Genomic DNA, 21,134 nt, shown 5'->3' with positions numbered 1-21,134 from the left:
GGATGCCCAATTTTCCAGTCTCACAAGGTCTTCCTGCAATTTATCACAATCTGCTTGTGATTTTAACTACTCTGAACAATTTTGTGTCATCTGCAAATTTGATTATCTCACTCGTATTTCTTTCCAGATCATTTATAAATATATTGAAAAGTAAGGGTCCCAATACAGATCCTTGAGGCACTCCACTGTCCACTCCCTTCCACTGAGAAAACTGTCCATTTAATCCTACTCTCTGTTTCCTGTCTTTTAGCCAGTTTGCAATCCACGAAAGGACATTGCCACCTATCCCATGACTTTTTACTTTTCCTAGAAGCCTCTCATGAGGAACTTTGTCAAACGCCTTCTGAAAATCCACGTATACTACATCTACCGGTTCACCTTTATCCATGTGTTTATTAACTCCTTCAAAAAAGTGAAGCAGATTTGTGAGGCAAGACTTGCCCTGGGTAAAGCCAGGTAAAGCCTGGTAGACTTGATCATAACTTATTGTGTCTGGGAGTGAGCAGCAGGGAAGGGACCTGCTGGGTACTTCATTTCACCCTGATCCAGCCTAGCACTTAGGCTTATAGAAGTTGCTTAAAATACTACATAAGAACAAAAGCTGAAAGCACAGATTTTGCATCAAGTGACCATTTTACAAAGTATCTGGTGAAGTGATATCCTTGAAAGCTCATGCTTCAATAAATGTTAAGTCTAATAAGGTGCCACCAGCCTCTTTGTTGTTTTTACAAAGCACTAACACTTCTCTTTTTTTCCATTTCAGATAAATACAAAAGATCCTCTCAACCCAATTAGACAAGATGTAAAGAAAGGGAAGCTGCGCTTTGTTGCAAATGTGTTTCCTCACAAGGGTTATATCTGGAACTATGGAGCACTCCCTCAGGTAAACTTCCTGTGTGAGATTTTCTGCGTATGTGCACTGGTACTGATTACTGCAATTCTATCTGACAAACAGGATCACTTTTATCAGAACCAGCTATAGAAAAACCATGCAACAACTAAATTTTAGTCTTTTTAGTCTCTTGGTACAAAGAGATGTTCACAATAGCAGTAGACAAAAGCCATGTTTAGAATATCTGTGCACCTGTTCAGTAAAAGAGTGAGAAGTAATGCATCTTTTTGTTGTCGCTCCATTAAATAAAACTGCTTTGCTCCGCAACAGTTGGCCTGCTTAAAAGCAATGGCAGTGTACAATGGGTTTGAAAAGATTTTCAGAAGCAGCTGGAAAGATGTGTGCGCTGAAATGATTTAAAGGTTTGGAAAGAAGGTTTTAAAGGGTTGGCAGAATGAAACTAGTTTTCCCACAAGACTTGCCAACAGGAATCAGATAAAGTAGAAGCATATGTAATTAAATGGGTGAGAAGAAGACCAAAAGTTCACCACTGAGAAATCCATCTTTCATTTTTCTTTGCTTACATGCCTGCCAATTTTTTCAAGCTTTTCTACTTGTTTCCACATTTTCTGTTGGTTAGGAACTTAATTTTTTTTTTTTAATTTGTAGAATATTTTCAAATTTCACACAATGCCTTGTTAATAGAAACAGATATTCCTATTTAAAAAAAAAAGATGAAAAAATTACTCATATTACTAACAAACATGTCAGATCATACATTTTAAATCTCCATATGTAAGAGGGGGAGGAGAAAGTGAGAAAAATAAGAGATATCAAAGTAGAGGGAAAAAAATTCAGGAATGAGAGGCTATATAAAAAGTCCAAATACCAATTCCAGAACTTAACTGCTTGTATCACCACCTTACTCCTGAAAGGACCCATATGTTTCTCAAAATCAAGAAAAGATCTTGTGTGTTCTGGGGTATAAAAAAGATAATTATGGGGGGTGACTGAGAGTGAGAGAGTGGTGCGAGAGGAGTGACTGGGGGAGAGAGAGAGAGACTGGTGTGAGGGGGGACTCATTGTACTGGTGAGAAAGATGAGAGAGGTGTGAGGGCTGACTAGTGAATTAGACAGACTGGAGCGGGGATGACTAGTGAATGAGAGAGACTAGTATGGGGGACTGGTAAGATAGTGAAAGACTAGAGTAAGGGGTGATTGGTGAGAGAGAGAGACACTGGTTTGGGGGTGACAAAAACAACTTCCACAATTTAAAAAGAGGCTGAAGAGTACCTCACATGGAGAGACAGGCAATGTTTGGTTCCATTCTACAGTACTCACTACAACCTTGGGGTAAATCCAATATTTCCACTAGTAGCAGATAAGCTTAACTTAACTTAAACACATAGTTTATTGTACTAAAATGTTACTGTACTATGATGGCACATGTTTAATTTGTAATCTATACTAATATTTTTCTTTATCGTGCCTATCTGTAAACCGTTGTGATGGCTATCTAACTTAATGGTATAGAAGAGTTTTTAAATTAAATTAAATTACTTTCAATATACACTCTGTGAGGCACCTTCCTTGCCACCAGCTACTCTTGTAGGGCGTGTATTTGGCTTTCCCTGTCAACCCTCGTTAATATTCCAGGTATTTAAACTCCTGGCCTGGGTCTTTTGCATGTCTGCAGTAGCTGCTTTTTTAGTGCCCTGCCAGTGTCTTTGAGCTCTATCTGCTGACATGACACAGTCCCAAACCTGGAGTGGACTCACTTGCAAAATCCAAGAGGAGAAATAAGGCAACCCAAACTTCGACAAAGATGGTAGCCTTTGAGAAAGATCACCTGCTTTAGTGTTCTCAAACACCAAAACCTAGCTATCATGTACTGCAGACACACAGATTTATTTGTATGTCATGCTTAGAGGGCCTAAGGCCAGAGTCAAAAAATGGAGATGTGTGTGTATATGCAAATGTGGTAGTAGGGTGATTGAGGAAACCAAATGTTTGGCGGCTATGTAGTAACAGATGCAGATGCTGTAGATATGCACACTTGAATCATTTAGTATCCATTTTATTATGACAGGGAAATATGTTATAAACAGTGCTGGATGTAGTCGTCGCAAGGTTGTGACTGGTATGGGAAAGTTTTAAAGTTAAAACTTTGAATTTTGTGACAAGATTGGCTTGTTTTGGTTCACTCACATCAGAATTCAGATTTAATGTGGTTAGTGCAGTTAGGTAATTTTTAAAACCCAGCTACACTATTAATCAAGTTGACTTAGAAAATAGCCACTGCTATTACTAGCATCAGTAGCATGAGATAGACTTAGTTTTTGGGTACTTGCCAGGTTCTTATGGCCTGGATTGGCCACTGTTGGAAACAGGATGCTGGGCTTGATGGACCCTTGGTCTGACCCAGCATGGCATGTTCTTACGTTCTTAAGACAAATGTCTTAAGAACGTAAGACATTTACATAGGTAACATTTACATAGGTAACAAAAAAAAATGTAGTACAAAGAGATCAAGTCTCCTGACAGACAGAACAATTTTCTTTTTTTTCCTATCTTCTGTAAGATCCGGAAACATCCAGGATTTTTGCCCTGTAAATTTCTTAATCTCCCTTCCAAAAGTGTAAAAGTATAACTGTATCTAGATCTTGTCTGAACACCAGAGGCTAACATTGTAGCCCTATCTTGTTCATAATTTGACCCTTCCAACATAGCTGTAATACTGAAGTGATTTTGAGATATTAAGGCCTCCATTTAATTACAGTTTGAAATATTCTTTCTCATAGGAAGATAGTACACTCTATTCATAGGAAGGACAGTATCTGACAAAATACAGGAGAAAGACCTGTAGTTCTGGGAAATTCAAGAGGTGGAGGTTTAAATGGCTCACTTGGTTTTCCAGTCTTTGGTGCATGTTAACTTACCTTGAATCAGTGAGGCATTCAGTTTTAATGTCCTGTATATCTTTCTCCATAACATCAAACTTCACCCTAAGTTCTTTAGTTGGACTCCTGCTTAATGGTCAGTGTATTTACATGCTTGATTAATGAAGAAATATCAGATGAACAAGAGTTAAAAGCGTTCAGCCTTACAAGAACTGCCCATATAGCATCGAGCATTACCATTGGGGGTTTAGTTTAGCAAGGGGGTAATAACTCACACTGAAAAATTCAAGTGATATCAACCTGTCCAGCCCTCCTTTGAACACGCCCCCCCCCCCCCGGAAGATAGAGATATTTGGGCCATCGGGTCTAACCTTAGTGGCTATAACAAGTGCTGGCATCACAGAGGATTAATCAGCTTTACCTTTCAAAGACTGAATGACCTTTGTCATCACCTGTCTTGAGTTGTCTTGAAACTGAATTAGAAATTATCTCTTTGCATAGGGGAGGACCAGAGTTTGGAGGGGTAGGAGACAGACCTCTTTCAAAAGTGGTTCCCGTGCTCCTCCACACACACACAGCTGCAGCGGGGTTATCCCTTCAACAGTTCAAGCCTGTGTCCAGGGAACCAACCTGCTGCTTCCTCAAAAGAGTCGCGGTCTCAGCTGGAATTGCCTGCATTCTAGTCTTTGGAAGGCATAATGAAGGTGGCGGTTTTTACAGTGAGGAGAAAAGGAAGGAAGGGTTCAGACTACTACTTAGCATGCTCATGCTACTATCTTGACTCATTCCCTTTACTGATGGGTTTGTTTTTTTTAAACTGATTACTAAGCATTACTAAACTTTTGACATTTAATTTTTATTCTCCTGGTATTCTTTTGATGAGGCTGCTTAGAGGCTTATTTTTTAATTGTCGTTTTTTTAGTTTTTTTCTTTTTTGTTTAGATAAAACTAAATGACGTTAATCTATATCTGGCAGTGCAGTTTACACTAGTGTTACCAGCGTTTGACAGAATGAAAAGCTAAAATTCATGATTATGAAGTGACATCTGGATGGCAGACTCAACTCTGTATTTGAACACCACCACTAAATTACAAAATATAAATTCAAGAAACGAAGCACTCCCCTTAGATACTGGCACTAATACTACGGTATCAGAGTGAAAATAGTCCAGGATGATTAAAAAAAAAAAAATCACACAAAAGAGTAACCAAACAAACCATAAGTCCACACCCTTTAAGTTAAAAATACTTCAAAGATTCCATGCTCTCCAGTCAGATTATATGTACAACCCAGAAATATTTCTGTTTCTATAAAAAGAAGTGAGAATATAGTCAAAGGTCAGAAATGAAACCACAAAGTTTTGAATCCTTGGAGTTCAGAGAGTAATAGAAAAGAATGAAGTCTGAATACTAAAGGGCATTAATATAGGCAAACATTGCCTGCCCCCATTGATTTAGATAAGAGATTATGTATGTCCATTTAGAAATGCCAGATATGTTGTAATCATATATCTGCTATTACAAAAAATCCTTCTTTAAATTGCATCTGCTAAAAGGACTGTCCTCTACTGTTCACGTGAGATTTTTGTACCGTTTTACAGGCCCTAATTTTTTCAGGATTGGACTATTGCAATGCTCTCTATTTGGGATTACCAGACTCCACAATTCACTCACTGCAATTGGTCCGAAATTCTGCTGCTCGTGTTCTTTCTGGTGTGTCCCTCAGATCATGTTTCTCCTATTCTGTATTCATTTCATTGGCTTCCTGTAAAATTTAGAGTACTTTATAAAATTTTCTCAGTTATTCATTCACTAATTCACAACCCTACATCTACATGGCTATGCACATCTCTAAGAATATATAAACCGGTTAGACATCTCAGATCCCTTACAAAAAATTTGTTAGATTTACCATCTGCTCGAACTGCAAGATTAGAGTTAACTCATAGAGCCTTTTCTGTGGCAGCTCCATTCCTCTGGAACTCTTTGCCTGATTCTATCTGTCTTATATCCCATTCACGAGATTTCAAGAGAGCACTAAAAACCCATCTGTTCCAAAAAGCATTGCAACATTTATTAAGAGAATAAAGTCATCAGATTTATTTTCAATTTTTCTGACATAACTGACCATTATTCCTTCCCCTCCCTTTTCCTTACCTATTCCCTCCTCGTCCTCTATTTTCCCTTTTAATACGCATTTGTTTTTTACACTTATGGTTTAATTATGGTTTTTATGTCGTTTTTATTATTGTATGTTTTTTAATTTAATTTTCATATTTAATCTTACAATTATGTATGTTACATTGTAAACCACTTTGATCAAATTTACTTTTGTAAAGGCGGTATATAAACAATTTTTAAATAAAATAAAAATAATACTTAATTCATGTTACTAAACATTAGGAGTGTTCCAATTAGAGAAAATATGGAACAAAACTGATACTGAAATTTGATTGTGAGCATGTTTATGCAATGTTGGTGCTTGCAGGCAGTTGACTCCAAAAAGCAGTGGGATTGTATCTTACTAGTTTCACCTCCATTGAGCAGAGATCAAATCCAAACATGAACTTTGAAGAGACTCCAGTTGTGAAGGATTCATACAGAAATACCATACTCAGTTTGGCCAATAATCTGTCCATTAAGCAGAGGGGCCCTGCGTTTATCTTCTGTTGGAAGAGTGTTGTGGTCTGTGATGGTAGCCAGTGTTCATGTTCCTGGAGAGAATGGCGGTCTGTGTCAAGGTTGAGGTCATGGGTCAGAGGTTAATGTACATTACCCTGGCTAAACCTGGCCTGGGTTGAATAGAAAGATTTTCACTTAGCTGGGAAGCATCCATAATTTCACTTACTTTTTTTTTTTTTTCAATAAGTAAAAAGCTGTTAACCAGTATCTGTCTTGATGTGATGGAAGAAATTTGCATAACTGATAACTAATGTTTCTACATTAGCTTGTTTTATTGTATTATAAAGTAGTATGATCTACAGTATGCCTTTCTCATTTTGGGGGGGGTGCACTCGTTTCCTTGCCATACTTAAAGGTGTGTTACCTCATGTGGAAGAAAGGATTGCCAAAGAGATAGAGAGGTGTCACAACATTTTTCAGATACATCAGTGAAAGGAGAAAAGTTCAAAGTGGTATAGCGAAATTGAGAGGTGAAAAGGATCAATGTGTGGAGAGAGACAAAGAAATGGCAGAAATATTAAATGAATACTTCAGTTCTGTGTTCATAAAGAGGACCCTGGAGAAGGACAGTCGCTAGTTAACAAGAAATTGGAGGGAAATGGAGTAGATGAAACTCCATTTACAGTAGAGAATGTATGGGAAGAGCTGGGGAAACTGAAAGTGGACAAAGCCATGGGGCCTGATGAGGTTCATCCCAGGATACTGAGGGAGCTCAGAGATGTGCTGGCTGGTCCACTGAGTGACCTGTTCAATAGATCCTTAGAAACGGGAGTGGTGCCAAGTGATTAGAGAAGAGCAGTGGTGGTCCCGCTTCACAAGAGTGGGAACAGAGAAGAGGCTGGTAACTACAGACCAGTTAGCCTTACCTCGGTGGTGGAAAAAGTAATGGAGTCGCTGTTGAAAGAAAGAATAGAAACTATCTACAGTCAGGAGAATTGCTGAACCAGAGGCAGCATGGATTCACCAGGGGAAGATCCTGTCAGACAAATCTGACTTTTTTTTGACTGGGTAACCAAGGAATTGGATCAAGGAAGAGCGCCCAATGTCATCTACTTGGACTTCAGCAAAGCTTTCGACACGGTCCTGCACAGGAGACTGGTGAATAAAATGAGAAACTTAGGAGGGAGTGCCAAGGTGGTGGCCTGGATTACAAACTGGTTGACGGTCAGAAGGCAATGTGTAGTGGTGATTGGAACTTACTTTGAAGAGAGAGCTGTGAGCAGAGTGCCACAGGAATCTGTGTTGGGATTGGTCCTGTTCAATATCTTTGTGAGCGACATTGCGAATGGGATAGAAGGTAAGGCTTGCTTTTTGCGGATGACACTAAGATCTGCAAAAGAGTGGACACGCCGTAAGGAGTGGAGAGAATGAGACGGGATTTAAGGAAACTGGAAGAGTGGTCGAAGATATGGCAGCTGAAATTCAACGCCAAAAAGTGCAGTCTCATGCATATGGGGTGTGGAAATCCGAAAGAACTGTATTCGATGGGGGGAGAAGGGCTGATGTGCACGGAGCAGGAGAGAGACCTGGGGGTGATTGTTTCACCGACTTCAGATAATTAGACACTATGTTGACAAGGCGATAGCTAAAGCCAGAAGAAAGCTGGGCTGCATAGAGAGGAATATAGAGTAAGAAAAGGCATGTGATTATCCCCTTGTTACAGGTCCTTGGTGAGGCCTCACCTGGAGTATTGTGTTCAGTTCTGGAGACTGTATCTCCGTAGGGTCAGAGACAGGATGGAAGCAGTACAGAGAAGGGCGACCAAAAAGGTGGAGGGTCTTCATCAAATGACTTATGACGGGAGATTGAAGAATCTAAATATGTACACCCTGGAGGAAAGGAGGAACAGAGATGATATGATACAGACTTTCAGATACTTGAAAGGTTTTAATGATCCAAAGACAACGACAAACCTTTTCCGTTGCAAAAAAATCAGCAGAACCAGGGGTCACGATTTAAACTCCTGGGAGGAAGACTCTGAACCAATGTCAGAAAGTATTTCTTCATGGAGAGGGTGGTGGATGCCTGGAATGCCCTTCTGGAGGAAGTGGTGAAGACCAAAACTGTGAAGGATTTCAAAGAGGCGTGGGATAAACACTGTGGATCCATAAAGTCTAGAGGATGTGAATGACGTGAAGAGGTATGGGGGCAGCTTGCGGGAATGACTGTTACTACCTGGAGACTAATATCCTAATTCAATAAACATACACATGGTTAATGCGACTCCAACATTGCTCTATGCTTCAACGGCAAGAGGAAATGTGAAAAAAAAGGATTTGCATCCACAAAAAAGCAGGAGAGTAGCTTGCTTGATATGGCGGTTACTACCCCAAACCAAATAAGCCTGATACTTCACTTTCAATGATATCCAGCATAGTTCTCTGCTTCAACAGCAGGGGAATGATGAAAAGATTTATATTCGGACAACCAACAAGGACTGAGTTGCACAGGCTGGATAAACATGCATGGGAGTAGCTTGCTATGATGGCGGTTACTACCCCTAAACAATTAGCTAGGTACTTCACTTAGATGCAGCTCCAGCACTGCTAAATAGAACAATGGCGGGGGTGGAAGGGAAATAGAACAATGGCGGGGGTGGAAGGGAAATAGAACAATGGCGGGGGTGGAAGGGAAATAGAATTAAACAAAAGTCACAAAGGACAAGAGTAACAGATAAGTATGGAGGGGAAAAAAGTGAAAGCTTGCTGGGCAGATTAGATGGACTGTTTGGTCTTCTGCTGTCATTTCTATGTATCAGTCTTTTTTTCCTTTTAAAAATGCATTCGACAGCATTAAATACTGTAACTTAGTGCTAGCAGTACTTAAGTGGGAAAATCTAGGTTCAGAAAACAGTCATCTACACTGTTCAAACTTTATTTTGGAAGCTGTAGGATAATATAACACATGCTGTCATTTAAAACTGGAGTTTGTAGGGATTGTACTCCAGCACCCAGTAAAACTTTGTTTCTCTCTTGTTTATTGCCAGAGATGTGGGTTTTCTAGAAAATTTTCCCATGCAGATTTTTTACTTGCCTAAAAATTGCATAACTTTTTCTGGAAATTTGACTCTGCAGATTTTTCTGATTCCCTAAATCGGGGCTTCCCAAACCTGTGCTGGGGACTCCTCAGTCAGTCAGGTTTTCAGGATACCAATAATGAATATGCCTGAGATTAATTTGCATACATTGATTTGCATTTACTAAGTTTCCAGTCTCAAGCTTATTCATTGTTGGCATCCTGACTTGCTGTGGAGTCCCCAGCATAGGTTTGGGAAGCCAAGCCCTAAATATATTTGATCTGATTTGATATGCTGTTTGACCTACTTACTTAAATGAAACACCCTGGGAAATTTAATATGGTGTACATTTTATAAGTATCCAGGTAGTTGAACTGAAATATTTAATTGGGGGAGGAGGGAATTTAAAGTCACTTAATGTGGTTTAAATGTTATAGTGAAAGATTTGAAGCTTGAAATTGCCAAGTTTGCTGGATGTTGCATTGCCATCCATTTGTTACTAATACATTTTATGAAACAAGTTTAAGAAATGGAAAATCGTCCACATTAAAATGAAGCATGGGAATATTTTCGGCCCCATTTCTGTTTTCTGTTTAAACCCTGATTTCTATTAAGGAAGAGAGGCTTTAGAGAAGCCTTCATAGCTTGTTCCCCTAGCTGGGAGGGTTGCGACATTTTTAGAGTGGATGTTCTTGTAGGAGGAAGGGAGGGAGGTTAACACTTGGGTGTGGTCCTGGAGGCCATCTTGAATGTATTCTAAGACTGTTCTTGAGACACACCCAGCTGGTTTGGTTTTCAGGGTATCATGCATGAAATGGATTTGCATACACTGCCTCCACTCTATGCAAACCAGTTTCACGTATGTTCATTTTGTGTATCCTAAAAACCAGTCTGGCTGGATGTGCCTCTAGTACCACTGCTCTGGAATAACAAATATTGTATCATGAAGGAGCAGAACTCTTGAAAACTAGTGACAAATGCATTCTTTGTCGAGTACAAAGGAATCATCTAACTTTTTTTGTTTGACACTTTATTTCTGTGTATTGAAGTGGAGTAACAGAGTAACCATATTGCATTATTCAAGGGGAGAGGAGAATTTGCATTTTGTGTGGTGGAAGATTCTGTAGGTGGTCTCCCTGGATTGAATGTTGGACCATGAGAAGAACCTCAGCACAGTGGGAGTATGGAAAACACTCGCACATGAATCCCACAAAAAATAACTTCACATGTACATAAAAATGTTACAGGCTTTACGCAAGCCAAAATAACAGAACACCACACTGCAGAGGTAAACCTCAGAAGTCTGAAAGGAGACACATAGGCATCCAAGACGGTGTTCTGTACCCTTGAGTCTGTACGAAAAAAGAACAGCCGCATAATTGGAGAGAGAAAAGAAACCAAATGTAATTGATGTGTGTAGCAGTACCAGTAATAACCTGGCAGAAAAATTATCCTCCCTTTAATGTAGGCCTGATATTCCAAAATTCTTGCCTAGCAAGCTTGTTCATTAGACCACAGAACCAGTTCTGCTGTTGGTACTGTGATTAGAGACACAGCATTAACAATGTAGCCTTGAGGGCTGCTTTTCAGCTGCTCATACCCTACTTGTACTTCCTTGAGTTATTGTGGCATATCTATGATTAACAGCACGGCAGCTTCTCAAGTCTCTGCGACTGTTACTTAGGACTTTCCGCAAATCCAGTTATTTTTGTGATTTTTAGATTTTTCTTTTTTTTTTTGTTAGTATGAATTCCTCTAGTACTATATTTCTGCCTCAGCAATTATAAGAAATTGTTTTGAGGTGTTAACAGCATAATAACATAAGAATTGCTAGATTAGGTCAGACCAAGAGTCCATCAAGCCCAGTATCCTATCTCCAACTGTGGCTAATCCAAGTCACAAATACCTGGCAAAATCCCAACAGTAAATAGATCCCATATTGCTTGGCAATAAGTAGCAGCTTTCCCCAAATCTAACCTGGTCAAAAACAGTTGGATATCTTGTCCAGGAACTCATCCAAACCTTTTTTTAAACCCAGCTACACTAACTGCCTTAATCACATTCTCTGCCAATGAAGTCTAGTGTTTAATGGTGTGTTGGGTGAAAAAGTATTTTCTCCCATTTTAGTTTAAATGTGCTGACTTCACGGAGTGTCCCCTAGTCTTTATATTTTTTTTGAAAGAGTAAATAACCAATTCATATTATATTTATTCTAATCCACTCATGATTTTATAGAACTCTATCATATCTTTCCCTCAGCTTTCTTTTGCTGAGCTGAACAGCTCTAACCTTTTTAGCCTTTCCATGTAGCCATTCCACCCCCTTTATCATTTTGATTGCCCTTCTCTGACTAGTGATGGTCATTTGGATGTATTTGTAATATCTTGCTACCACATAAGTGCACTATTAAACCTGTGTCTTTTCATTTTATTGTAGTGCTGCATGACGACATGATTGAGCTACTGTGTTTGAGGATTGCTGCACTTGTATGTTTGAAAACCATAGTAGGCAACTCATGTAGAGTATGAAACAGTTTTCCTCAAACTTCTGGCTCATTACCTATTCTTGTTAACTATAGTAACCTGGGTGTGCTCTATTATCCAATTTGCTACACACAGTGGGCTGAAGAAACCTATCTAATTACACTGCTATTAATTGCATCAGTAGCATGGGATCTTCTTAGTGTTTGGGAACTTGCCAGGTTCTTATGGCCTGGATTGGCCACTGTTGGAAACAGGATGCTGGGCTTGATGGACCCTTGGTCTGACCCAGCATGGCATGTTCTTATGTTCTTAATTGTCATGACCAAACAATGACATTTTGTTTGAAAGGAAAGTGGAGCCAATTTGTGTCTATAATATAGTTTCTAACTACAGTTTCTTATTAATAAATTTTACAAAGTTATTGGAGATTTAGTAATCATAAACTGTAAGGCTATGAAAAGATTAACCAAGTTTGTCCATGGGGCAAGGGTTTTTCTTGCAGCTACTTATCTGCCTGCTGTAAGCTTTGCAGTGAGATGTCTTTAAAGAGTCACGATGCACAGCAGGTTTTCATTTAGGTGGCAATTTCTTCACACTTACCTAGTGCCAAAGATGCACAGGTGTGTTTCTACCTGCTTAACGTCAGCAAATTTTCAAAGAGAAACTTGTTTTGGATAATTCTTAACCTTGGACCAGTAAGTTATCAGAACCTGCAAAGGAAACATGAACCTGTGGAACAGTGAAATAGTTTTGATCCACATTCAAACATCTTTTTTAAATTCTAGATTTAATTTAGCAGAGTTAAAAAAAAAAATAATAATAATAAATAAATAAATAAAAATTTTGCTTTTTTTTTTTTTTTTTTTTTTTTAACTTTATTTTAATTGCTTAAAATCTAAGCTATTTCCATATGGCAACATGTATTTTGAATTGTGCAACAGACTCAAATCATAAAAACATCAAAATAGCATGTAAGATACCATTACTTAAAATATAATTTGGTAAAACTAAAATGGCAAGTTAAATAGTGAAAATAAGTCTTATTGTCTCTCTAATTATAAAAAAAAAAGCCTGCTTGTGTAAACGTTTTTAGCCGTGATTTAAAGGATTTTGCGCATTCGCATAAATGAGTTTCCTCAGTGAGAGAGTTCCTCAAAGATGGAGCAGCCATCACAAAGGCACATTCTCTTGTCACTGAAAAATGAGTATTTGATAGAAAGCACATCTAATAGACCACAATGAGAAAATGTCAGTTGATAAATTCTCAAAAGGGCATTGGCCCATTGTTAAGATTCACCATTAATAAATTTAAAAACCACAGTAGCAATTTTATTTTCAATGTGTTGTAGCACCGATAACCAGTGAAGATCCAGAGGATCTAAAATTTTTTTTTTTAAATCATATAGGGGCGGATTTTCATACTCCGCGAATAGGCCTACTTTTGTTTGCGCTCCAGGCGCAAACAAAAGAACGCTGGATTTTAGTAGATACGCGCGGAGCCGCGCGTATCTGCTAAAAACCTGGATCGGCGCACGCAAGGCTATCTATTTTGTATAGCCGGCGCGCGCCAAGCCGCGCAGCCTTACCCCCATTCCCTCCGAGGCCACTCCGAAATCGGAGCGGCCTCGGAGGGAACTTCCTTTTGCCCTCCCTTCCCCTACCTAACCCACCCACCCGGCCCTGTCTAAGCCCCCACCTTACCTATGTCGGGGGATTTACGCCTCCCAGAGGGAGGCGTAAATCCCCGCGCGCCAGCGGGCCTCTTGCGCGCCGTGCCGCGACCTGGGGGCGGGTACGGAGGGCGCGGCCACGCCCCCGGGCTGTAGCCACGCCCCGTACCCGCCCCCAAAACGCTGCCGACACGCCCTGAAAACGCCGCGATGACCGGGACCGCCCCCGACACGCCCTCCTCGGAGAACCCCGGGACTTACGCGAGTCCCGGGGCTCTGCGTGCGCCGGTAGGCCTATGTAAAATAGGCTTACCGGCGAGCAGGGCTCTGAAAATCCGCCCCATATTGTATTGTGGTGTCCCTATTCTGTTGTCAGAGTGCCTAATTCAGGGTTACTGTCTTTTTGCTCTGAGAAGTTGATCTTATCACCCTTTTGTCCAAGTAACAAGTTATTCTATGCTCCTGCCTCAGTCCTTTTACAGGACTTGCATGGCTGCTTATGTGAATGTATTTAACAGGGTGAGCAGACTTAATAGATAGGAAGTAGCATGGCTTCTTGGACACTTTAAAGTAAATTTTAAAAGCCTTGTGCGCGGCAAAGCTGAGTTTCACACACAAGTCAGGCCAATGCACGCTGCACCGATTTTAAAAAAAAAAAACAAAACAAAAACAAAAATCCTGCTTACATGTGTATCTCCCTGTACACGTGCACACATTTTTTTACGAAAAAAGGGCAGGGTATGGCATGGTCTGGGCGAAGCATGGGCATTACAGGATTTATGAATGAAACCAACACGTAAATACTTACGCATACAAGCATGCACCAGGGTCCCCTACCGTGTAACTTTTACTTCTGCTATGGATGGCATGTAAGTCCTAAAACAAAAAAAAAACTAGGCTAGTCAGCAGGGTTGTCAGGGCTAATGGAGTAAAATGGAGGCTAATTAGGGGGTTTAGAAAGTCCTATCCCTTACTTGTATTTGTATTTATTAAAATTTATTAATCGCTTAGCACAAAATAGGCCTAAGCGATTTATAGTAAAACATACATAAAATTAAAATTGGTGACAGAACATACACAATAAAAAGACAAAATAAGGGTCAACCAACAACAGCACAGGAAAAACATAAGCGTGGTACAACGAAGAGTTCTTCAGAAGGAGTCTGATTTTTTTTTTTTTTTAGAATTGTCATATAGACGAATGTTACCTTATCAAGCCACTGCCAACTCAGGCTAGCCATAGGCCTGCTGCAAAAGGAAGAGCTTCAATTGAGGTCTGAATTTTTTTAGATTATCTTGAAGACAGATCATATGGCACTGAGTTCCATATAGATGGGGCTGCTACTGAAAATGAGGTTTCTCTGGTTGTAGTCAAACGGGCGAGGAATGTCTAATAGTCCACGTTGAGATGATCTTAAGTCCCTTGTTGGCTTATAGATCCTTAAGAGAGCATTGGACCAGGAGGGAGAGTCAGGGCTCAGCAATTTAAAGGTGGTCATAGCAATTTTATACCAAATGCGTTCATGAATAGGTAACCATTTCAGGCTATTTAGAATTGGTGTAATATGATCATAGCGTTTCGTATTTGATACAAGTCTGGCAGCTGAATTTAACGGTTTAAGAGAAGTCTTAGGTAAGCCTAATAGTAGACTATTACAGTAGTCTACATGAGGAAAGATAACATGTACAATGGTGTGAAAATCTGAATTATGGGTCAAGTGACGTAGTCCAGTGATTAAACATAATTTGTAAAAACCCGTTTTACTAACTGATTTAATTTGAGACTGAAATGATAGTTGCATCAAGAAAGACGCCAAGGCTTTTAATGGGATTGTTCAGTGGAAAGGTCAAATTATCAAGGATAATTGTCATTTTGAAGGACAGAGTGGGGTCTATGTAACAACAAGAATTCAGTTTTGGCAATATTAAGAGATAATTTGTTCTGGTGCAATCATTGTTTTATAGCGGACAAACAGATCTGAAGATGATCTAAGGTGTTTTGCCAGGGAGTTTGTACTTTGATAATAAACTGGATATCGTCAGCGTGAATTTTAAATTTGGGGGAAACTGGTAATTTTGTCGGTGCGCATGTCTACTAAACCCCCCTCCCCCCACACACACGCACACACACTTAAGCAGTAAAGACAGCGTTTACACACGTCCATATAAAATTGGGTGCACATGTATGCGCATACAACCTATTTTATTCTATGCGCGTATGTTTGTAAAATGTCCGTGCTCTGGACGTGAGCCAGCCTTCCTGCGTACATGTGTGCCCACGCACCAGTATCCTCATAGAGTTCAGAAGTATTCGGGAGAAATGCACAAATGTTTGATTTAATGCATTTAAAAAACAGAGGCTTTTTCCCATGGTGTAACTTTTTTTTTTTTTTTTTTTTACTATCGCATACTTTCTAGTTTGGGACTGATTTGTTTTAGCAGTATTCAGTTGTGTGCTGTGTGTGAATCTGTGCTGAGAAAACCGTGTGTAGTACTAGAGCCTGGGGTCCCAAGAAGCTTTAATGGCAGTCCCAGAAAAAGTTGTCTGTGTTGCCTAATTACTGTATAGATAACCTTGAATTCCCCTGGAAAGTTAGGATTCAGTTGATAAACTGTCAGATTTGCAGAGTTATTGCTTCATTTGTTACACTCGAGCATAGAACATCTTCATTTCTGCTTTGAATTGGCCAGATATTTTCTTTAAAGTGGGATAAAGTAGGGAACATTAACCCTGAATAATCCATCAAATGATAAAACTGCATTAAATTATAATGCTGTCTACTTTAGCTTGGTTGTAGTTTTCTTTTAGTGGAAGCAGGTAAAGTGGTTGGAATAAACCAAGCTAGCTTTTGCATCATACAAGGACCAACTGATCTAGTTTCTGAACACACCCATGTGTAAGTTATTAGGTGTTATGGTTGGTTTTATGATTTATGTGGTGGAACCCAGTTGGTGATTAAAGCAATGCTTTCTAACCTCTATGTTCCTTTTATCAATTAATCTTGGTCCTATGCCTTTTCAAATGGGGCTATGCACTAACGTTTTGTGCACTCAGTAAATAGTGTGCCATGTACCAAGGCCCTAATGTGCACACTAAACAGATCTTGAAAGATATTGGCAGGTGCATGCTAAAATGTGCACATGTTACCTGTAAGTAGAAGCATGTTAAATGCAAATTAGGCTTTGGCAGACCTATGTGAAATACCATGGTTTGCTTTCCTTCATGCACTTTCACACATGCCAATTAAGGCTTAAAATGTAACACCTGCTTGGGATCGGGAGTTAAATGCCTAGCATTTGAACAGCACTTGCATCCTAACATCTAAGACTGGTGGGAGATCCTGCCCTTGGCACCTCCCCACAACTCCTCAATCCTCCCCCTCAACATACCAGGCTCCTCACACAAAGATAAAGAGGTTGTGGTGCCCTGATTACCCCTTTCCCCAAGGTATAAACTAGCCATAGTGTATCAATCATTATCACTGTTAGGATGCTTTGAAAAGGTTTTTCCCTTAAAGCTATTGTGAATTTACACTGATTAAACTTTCAGAATTATTGGAAATTGCTAATATGCTAGAATGTAGGCCAAAAGTAAAAAAAATTAGTCTTAGGTTTCATCCCTGTCTTCTGAGCTCAATTTACAAGAAATTATGAGATTGCAAGAATCCCAGCTCGTTAACATATGGGAGAGAGAATTATAATTGTCTTAAGAGGATGTTGTGTTAATGTCAGTCAGTTAGGAAAATGTTATGAAAAACCAGCTCATTAGTGTGTAAACTGGATTTAACCTATGGTGTAAACCATGCTCTCTGAGACTGCTTCTGAATTGCCTTGCTGGCAATCTTACTCTCCTGGATTATTCCAATACTTTATCTAAAATAAAGATATTTCTTAAGCTGCCAGTATGAAGTGTTTATTTTGGTTAAACCATAACACCACAAAAACCCATTGCACCCTCCCCCCTCCAACTACTGCCAGCACTCTGACACCAAGTATAAGTAAGCACTTTGCCCACATCCCTGGAAATGAAAAAAACATGGGGCTTCTATGATCTCAAGTACTCTTCTCTCCCTTGGACAAATATAAAACATCTGTGCCTTCAGTAACCTACCATCCCTCAACACAAAATGTAAGGTTCCTCTATCCCCAAATAGAAAATGTGGTGCTACTATGTTCTGGAGATGGAGAAATATCTACTGTACCTGAATGTAATCCACTTTGAAGTGTCTGAAAAAACAGAATATAAATAAAATAAATACTAAGTAAATTCCCACCACCTTTTGATATATGAAGCTTTCTTGCCCCTTGAGCAGTCCCTTCATCCCTTAATACAAGATAGATGAGGCTACTGTGTCTCCATGTAACACCCCCCGAACCCCCCCCCCCCCCCACACCCCCAAAAAAAAACAAACCCAAACCATGAAGCATGCCTCCAAGTTACCAATATATGCTCCCTGGACACAAAATATGAGCTCGTTGTAACTCCCTATCACCCAACATAAGACATTTGTCTGCCTTGTCCCAAATTTAATCTTCTCCTGATCCCCAATATCAAGGGGCCTCTGTGCCCAGATTATTCCTCCTCCCTACATGCCCCCTTCTGGTACATGTTTTAAGAAATTTGGGGCAGGAGAAAGCACAGGTCCCTCCTGCCTTGGCTGCTGCTGACAAATTTCAAAATGGCTGACCTGCCTTGCTCATTTGCCCAGTGCACATGTGAAGAGCAAAGGAGTGTGAGAGGTTAGCCATCGACATGTTGAAAGCTAATAGGATAGAGCTGTGTTCTCTCCTGCTTCAATATTTAGGCCTGCATCAGACGGTTTAGGTGGCAGAGGAGGGGAAGACCTGCCAGAGGGTGTACTGGGGCACAGTGGAGCTTGGAGATAGATTACTTGGAGGACACAGCAGCGTCATTCTTGTTTGTATTAGTGGGTATGAATTATGAAATCCCTTGTGCTAGCTGGCCCTTTCGCTTTGGGGATTTCAGTATGTAGTGTGTGCACAGTTTTTGCACTCCATTAAAATGGCTGCATTTTAGCAGGTGCACAAAAAATTATATATCACTTTGTGTGTGTTGTACACAATTTAGTGCAGTAGCCCCTCAGTATGAGCATAATGCTACTTGTCAGATTGTTTTTAATTTTGAAAATATATATATAATTTATTTTTTTTTATTTTTTTTTTAGACATGGGAGGACCCAGCACACATAGATCCGAACACTGGCTTTGGTGGGGATAATGATCCAATTGATGTGTGCGAGATTGGAAGCAAGGTAAACTTTCTTCATGGTACAGATCTATAAGAGCAAGGAAGATGGTTTCAAAAATATATTGGATCAAGAGATGAATCTGCAAAAACTACTGTTGCATAATATTCAACACATAGTACTGCTTGAGTGGTTTACCAACTAATATAATTTCACATTGCAACATCTGTTACTTTATACTGGATAATATGCTCATCTAGTGAAGAACAACTATTAATCTTTCAAACTCTTATTCAAAGTGCTTCACAAACTACCACTCCAGCCATGGATTTTAATGTTATGTTATCATTGTATTTTATTTTGTAATCCACTTAGCATGACATTGCCATTATAGGCGAAATATAAACATTTTTAAATAAAACAATATTACCCAAACAGTGGTATATAACAAATCCATGACACAGATTTTCATGCACTGTCTCCATTGTATGCACATCTCTCATGCATATTTATTGTGGATATCCTGAAAACCAGACCTCTGTGTGTGTGTGTGTGTGTGTGTGTGTGTGTGTGTGTGTGTGTGTGTGTGTGTGGCTCTTGAAGACCAGAGTTGGCCACCCCTGAATTATAACTTAATTTCAGAGCACCGGTTCCGAAGGCTGTACCTCCAAAAAGATAGACAGTGTAGGGTATGTGCATTTGTTGGTTCATTTGTTTCAATGGTGTGTGCATATCTTGTGAATGGAAGGTAAGTGCACAAAACTGATGGTAATTGCACATTCAGGTGGGCGCTCATACCATTAGTTTTGTGCACCCACCTTCCATTCGTGAGATACATGCATATCGCTGAAACAAATGGACTAACAAATGCACATCCCTAATAGACTGTCCTTCTCTAGAGTGGATCCATTCTATCAAAATGGTGTAGGGCAGGGGTAGGCAACTCAGGTCCTTGAGTGCTGTAAGCTGGTTAAGATATCCACAATGCATATTCATGAGATGCATTTGCATGTATCACCTCCATTGGATGCAAATGCACTCCATGCATATTCATTGTAGCTATCCTGAAAACTCAACCAGCTTATAGCACTCAAGGACCTGAGTTGTCTACCCCATGGAGAAGGATATGCATCTAAAGCCTTAGCAGATGAGACTTAAGGATTTACATCTGTATACCCTACAGGAGAAGAGAAACGAAAGGTATGATGCACATTCAGATCTCAGATCTAAAAAAAAAAAAACCACAAAAAAAAAATGTGCTAGAAACAAACATTTTTCAGTAAAAAGGTTCTAAAACAAGTGATCTATAACACAACAAAGGTGGCAAATATTTCTCCATTCAAAAACTAATTTATTTGGTTAAGATTTTTTTATATTTTTGTGTACAAGAGATTGTATCAGTAGGTCAATGCCGTTTCCATTCTGCAGTATTTTGCCCGCAATGGGCTTTAAACTGTGTAAATGATTATAGCTTCCAATGCATATGATTAATCACTTATTTTTTGTTTTTTCAAAAGCCTTCTCTTTTGTTAAACCACTTTATATCTCTAAAATCCTTTTACTGTAAATCCCTTTATTTAATTCCTCTTAAATCCCTTAGTTATTCACGTCAATTCTCAACTACAAAACTTACACACAGAATACTTTTACTTATGCAGTGGTCTTTACAAGCTTATTTACTTGCCAAAATCTTTGTTGCGATGGAGAAGGTACAGAGAAGGGCAACCAAAATGATAAAGGGGATGGAACAGCTTCCCTATGAGGAAAGGCTGAAGAGGTTAGGGCTGTTCAGCTTGGAGAAGAGACGGCTGAGGGGGGATATGATAGAGGTCTTTAAGATGAGAGGTCTTGAACGAGTAGATGTGACTCGGTTATTTTCACTTTCGAATAATAGAAGGACTAGGGGGCATTCCATGAAGTTAGCAAGTAGCACATTTAAGACTAATCGGAGAAAATTCTTTTTCACTCAACGCACAATAAAGCTCTGGAATTTGTTGCCAGAGGATGTGGTTAGTGCAGTTAGTGTAGCTGGGTTCAAAAAAGGTTTGGATAAGTTCTTGGAGGAGAAGTCCATTAATGGCTATTAATCAATTATACTTAGGGAATGGCCACTGCTATTAATTGCATCAGTAGCATGGGTTCTTCTTAGTGTTTGGGTAATTGCCAGGTTCTTGTGGCCTGGTTTTGGCCTCTGTTGGAAACAGGATGCTGGGCTTGATGGACCCTTGGTCTGACCCAGTATGGCATGTTCTTATGTTCTTATATATCGATCTGACATTGCCGATGTTTCAGCAAATCTTTACCTGCATCGGGGGATCATTGTACACTTTTTCGGGCACATTGG

General features: G+C 39.6%; 1 protein-coding gene across 2 annotated transcripts in view; it reads left to right on the top strand.

Annotated features, from left to right (window-relative positions):
- PPA1 (pyrophosphatase (inorganic) 1) overlaps positions 1–21,134 on the top strand; it is a 114,134-nt gene that overhangs the window by 55,117 nt on the left and 37,883 nt on the right. For both annotated transcript variants that reach the window (XM_029609041.1, XM_029609042.1), the window contains 2 exons: positions 764–883; positions 18,770–18,856. In XM_029609041.1, coding sequence (XP_029464901.1) covers positions 764–883; positions 18,770–18,856 — 207 coding nt within the window. The remainder of the gene's footprint in view (positions 1–763; positions 884–18,769; positions 18,857–21,134) is intronic.

Source organism: Rhinatrema bivittatum, chromosome 7, assembly GCF_901001135.1.
Source record: "Rhinatrema bivittatum chromosome 7, aRhiBiv1.1, whole genome shotgun sequence".
NCBI classification, from domain to species: domain Eukaryota; kingdom Metazoa; phylum Chordata; class Amphibia; order Gymnophiona; family Rhinatrematidae; genus Rhinatrema; species Rhinatrema bivittatum.
This window is presented reverse-complemented; position numbering and strand designations above follow the sequence as displayed.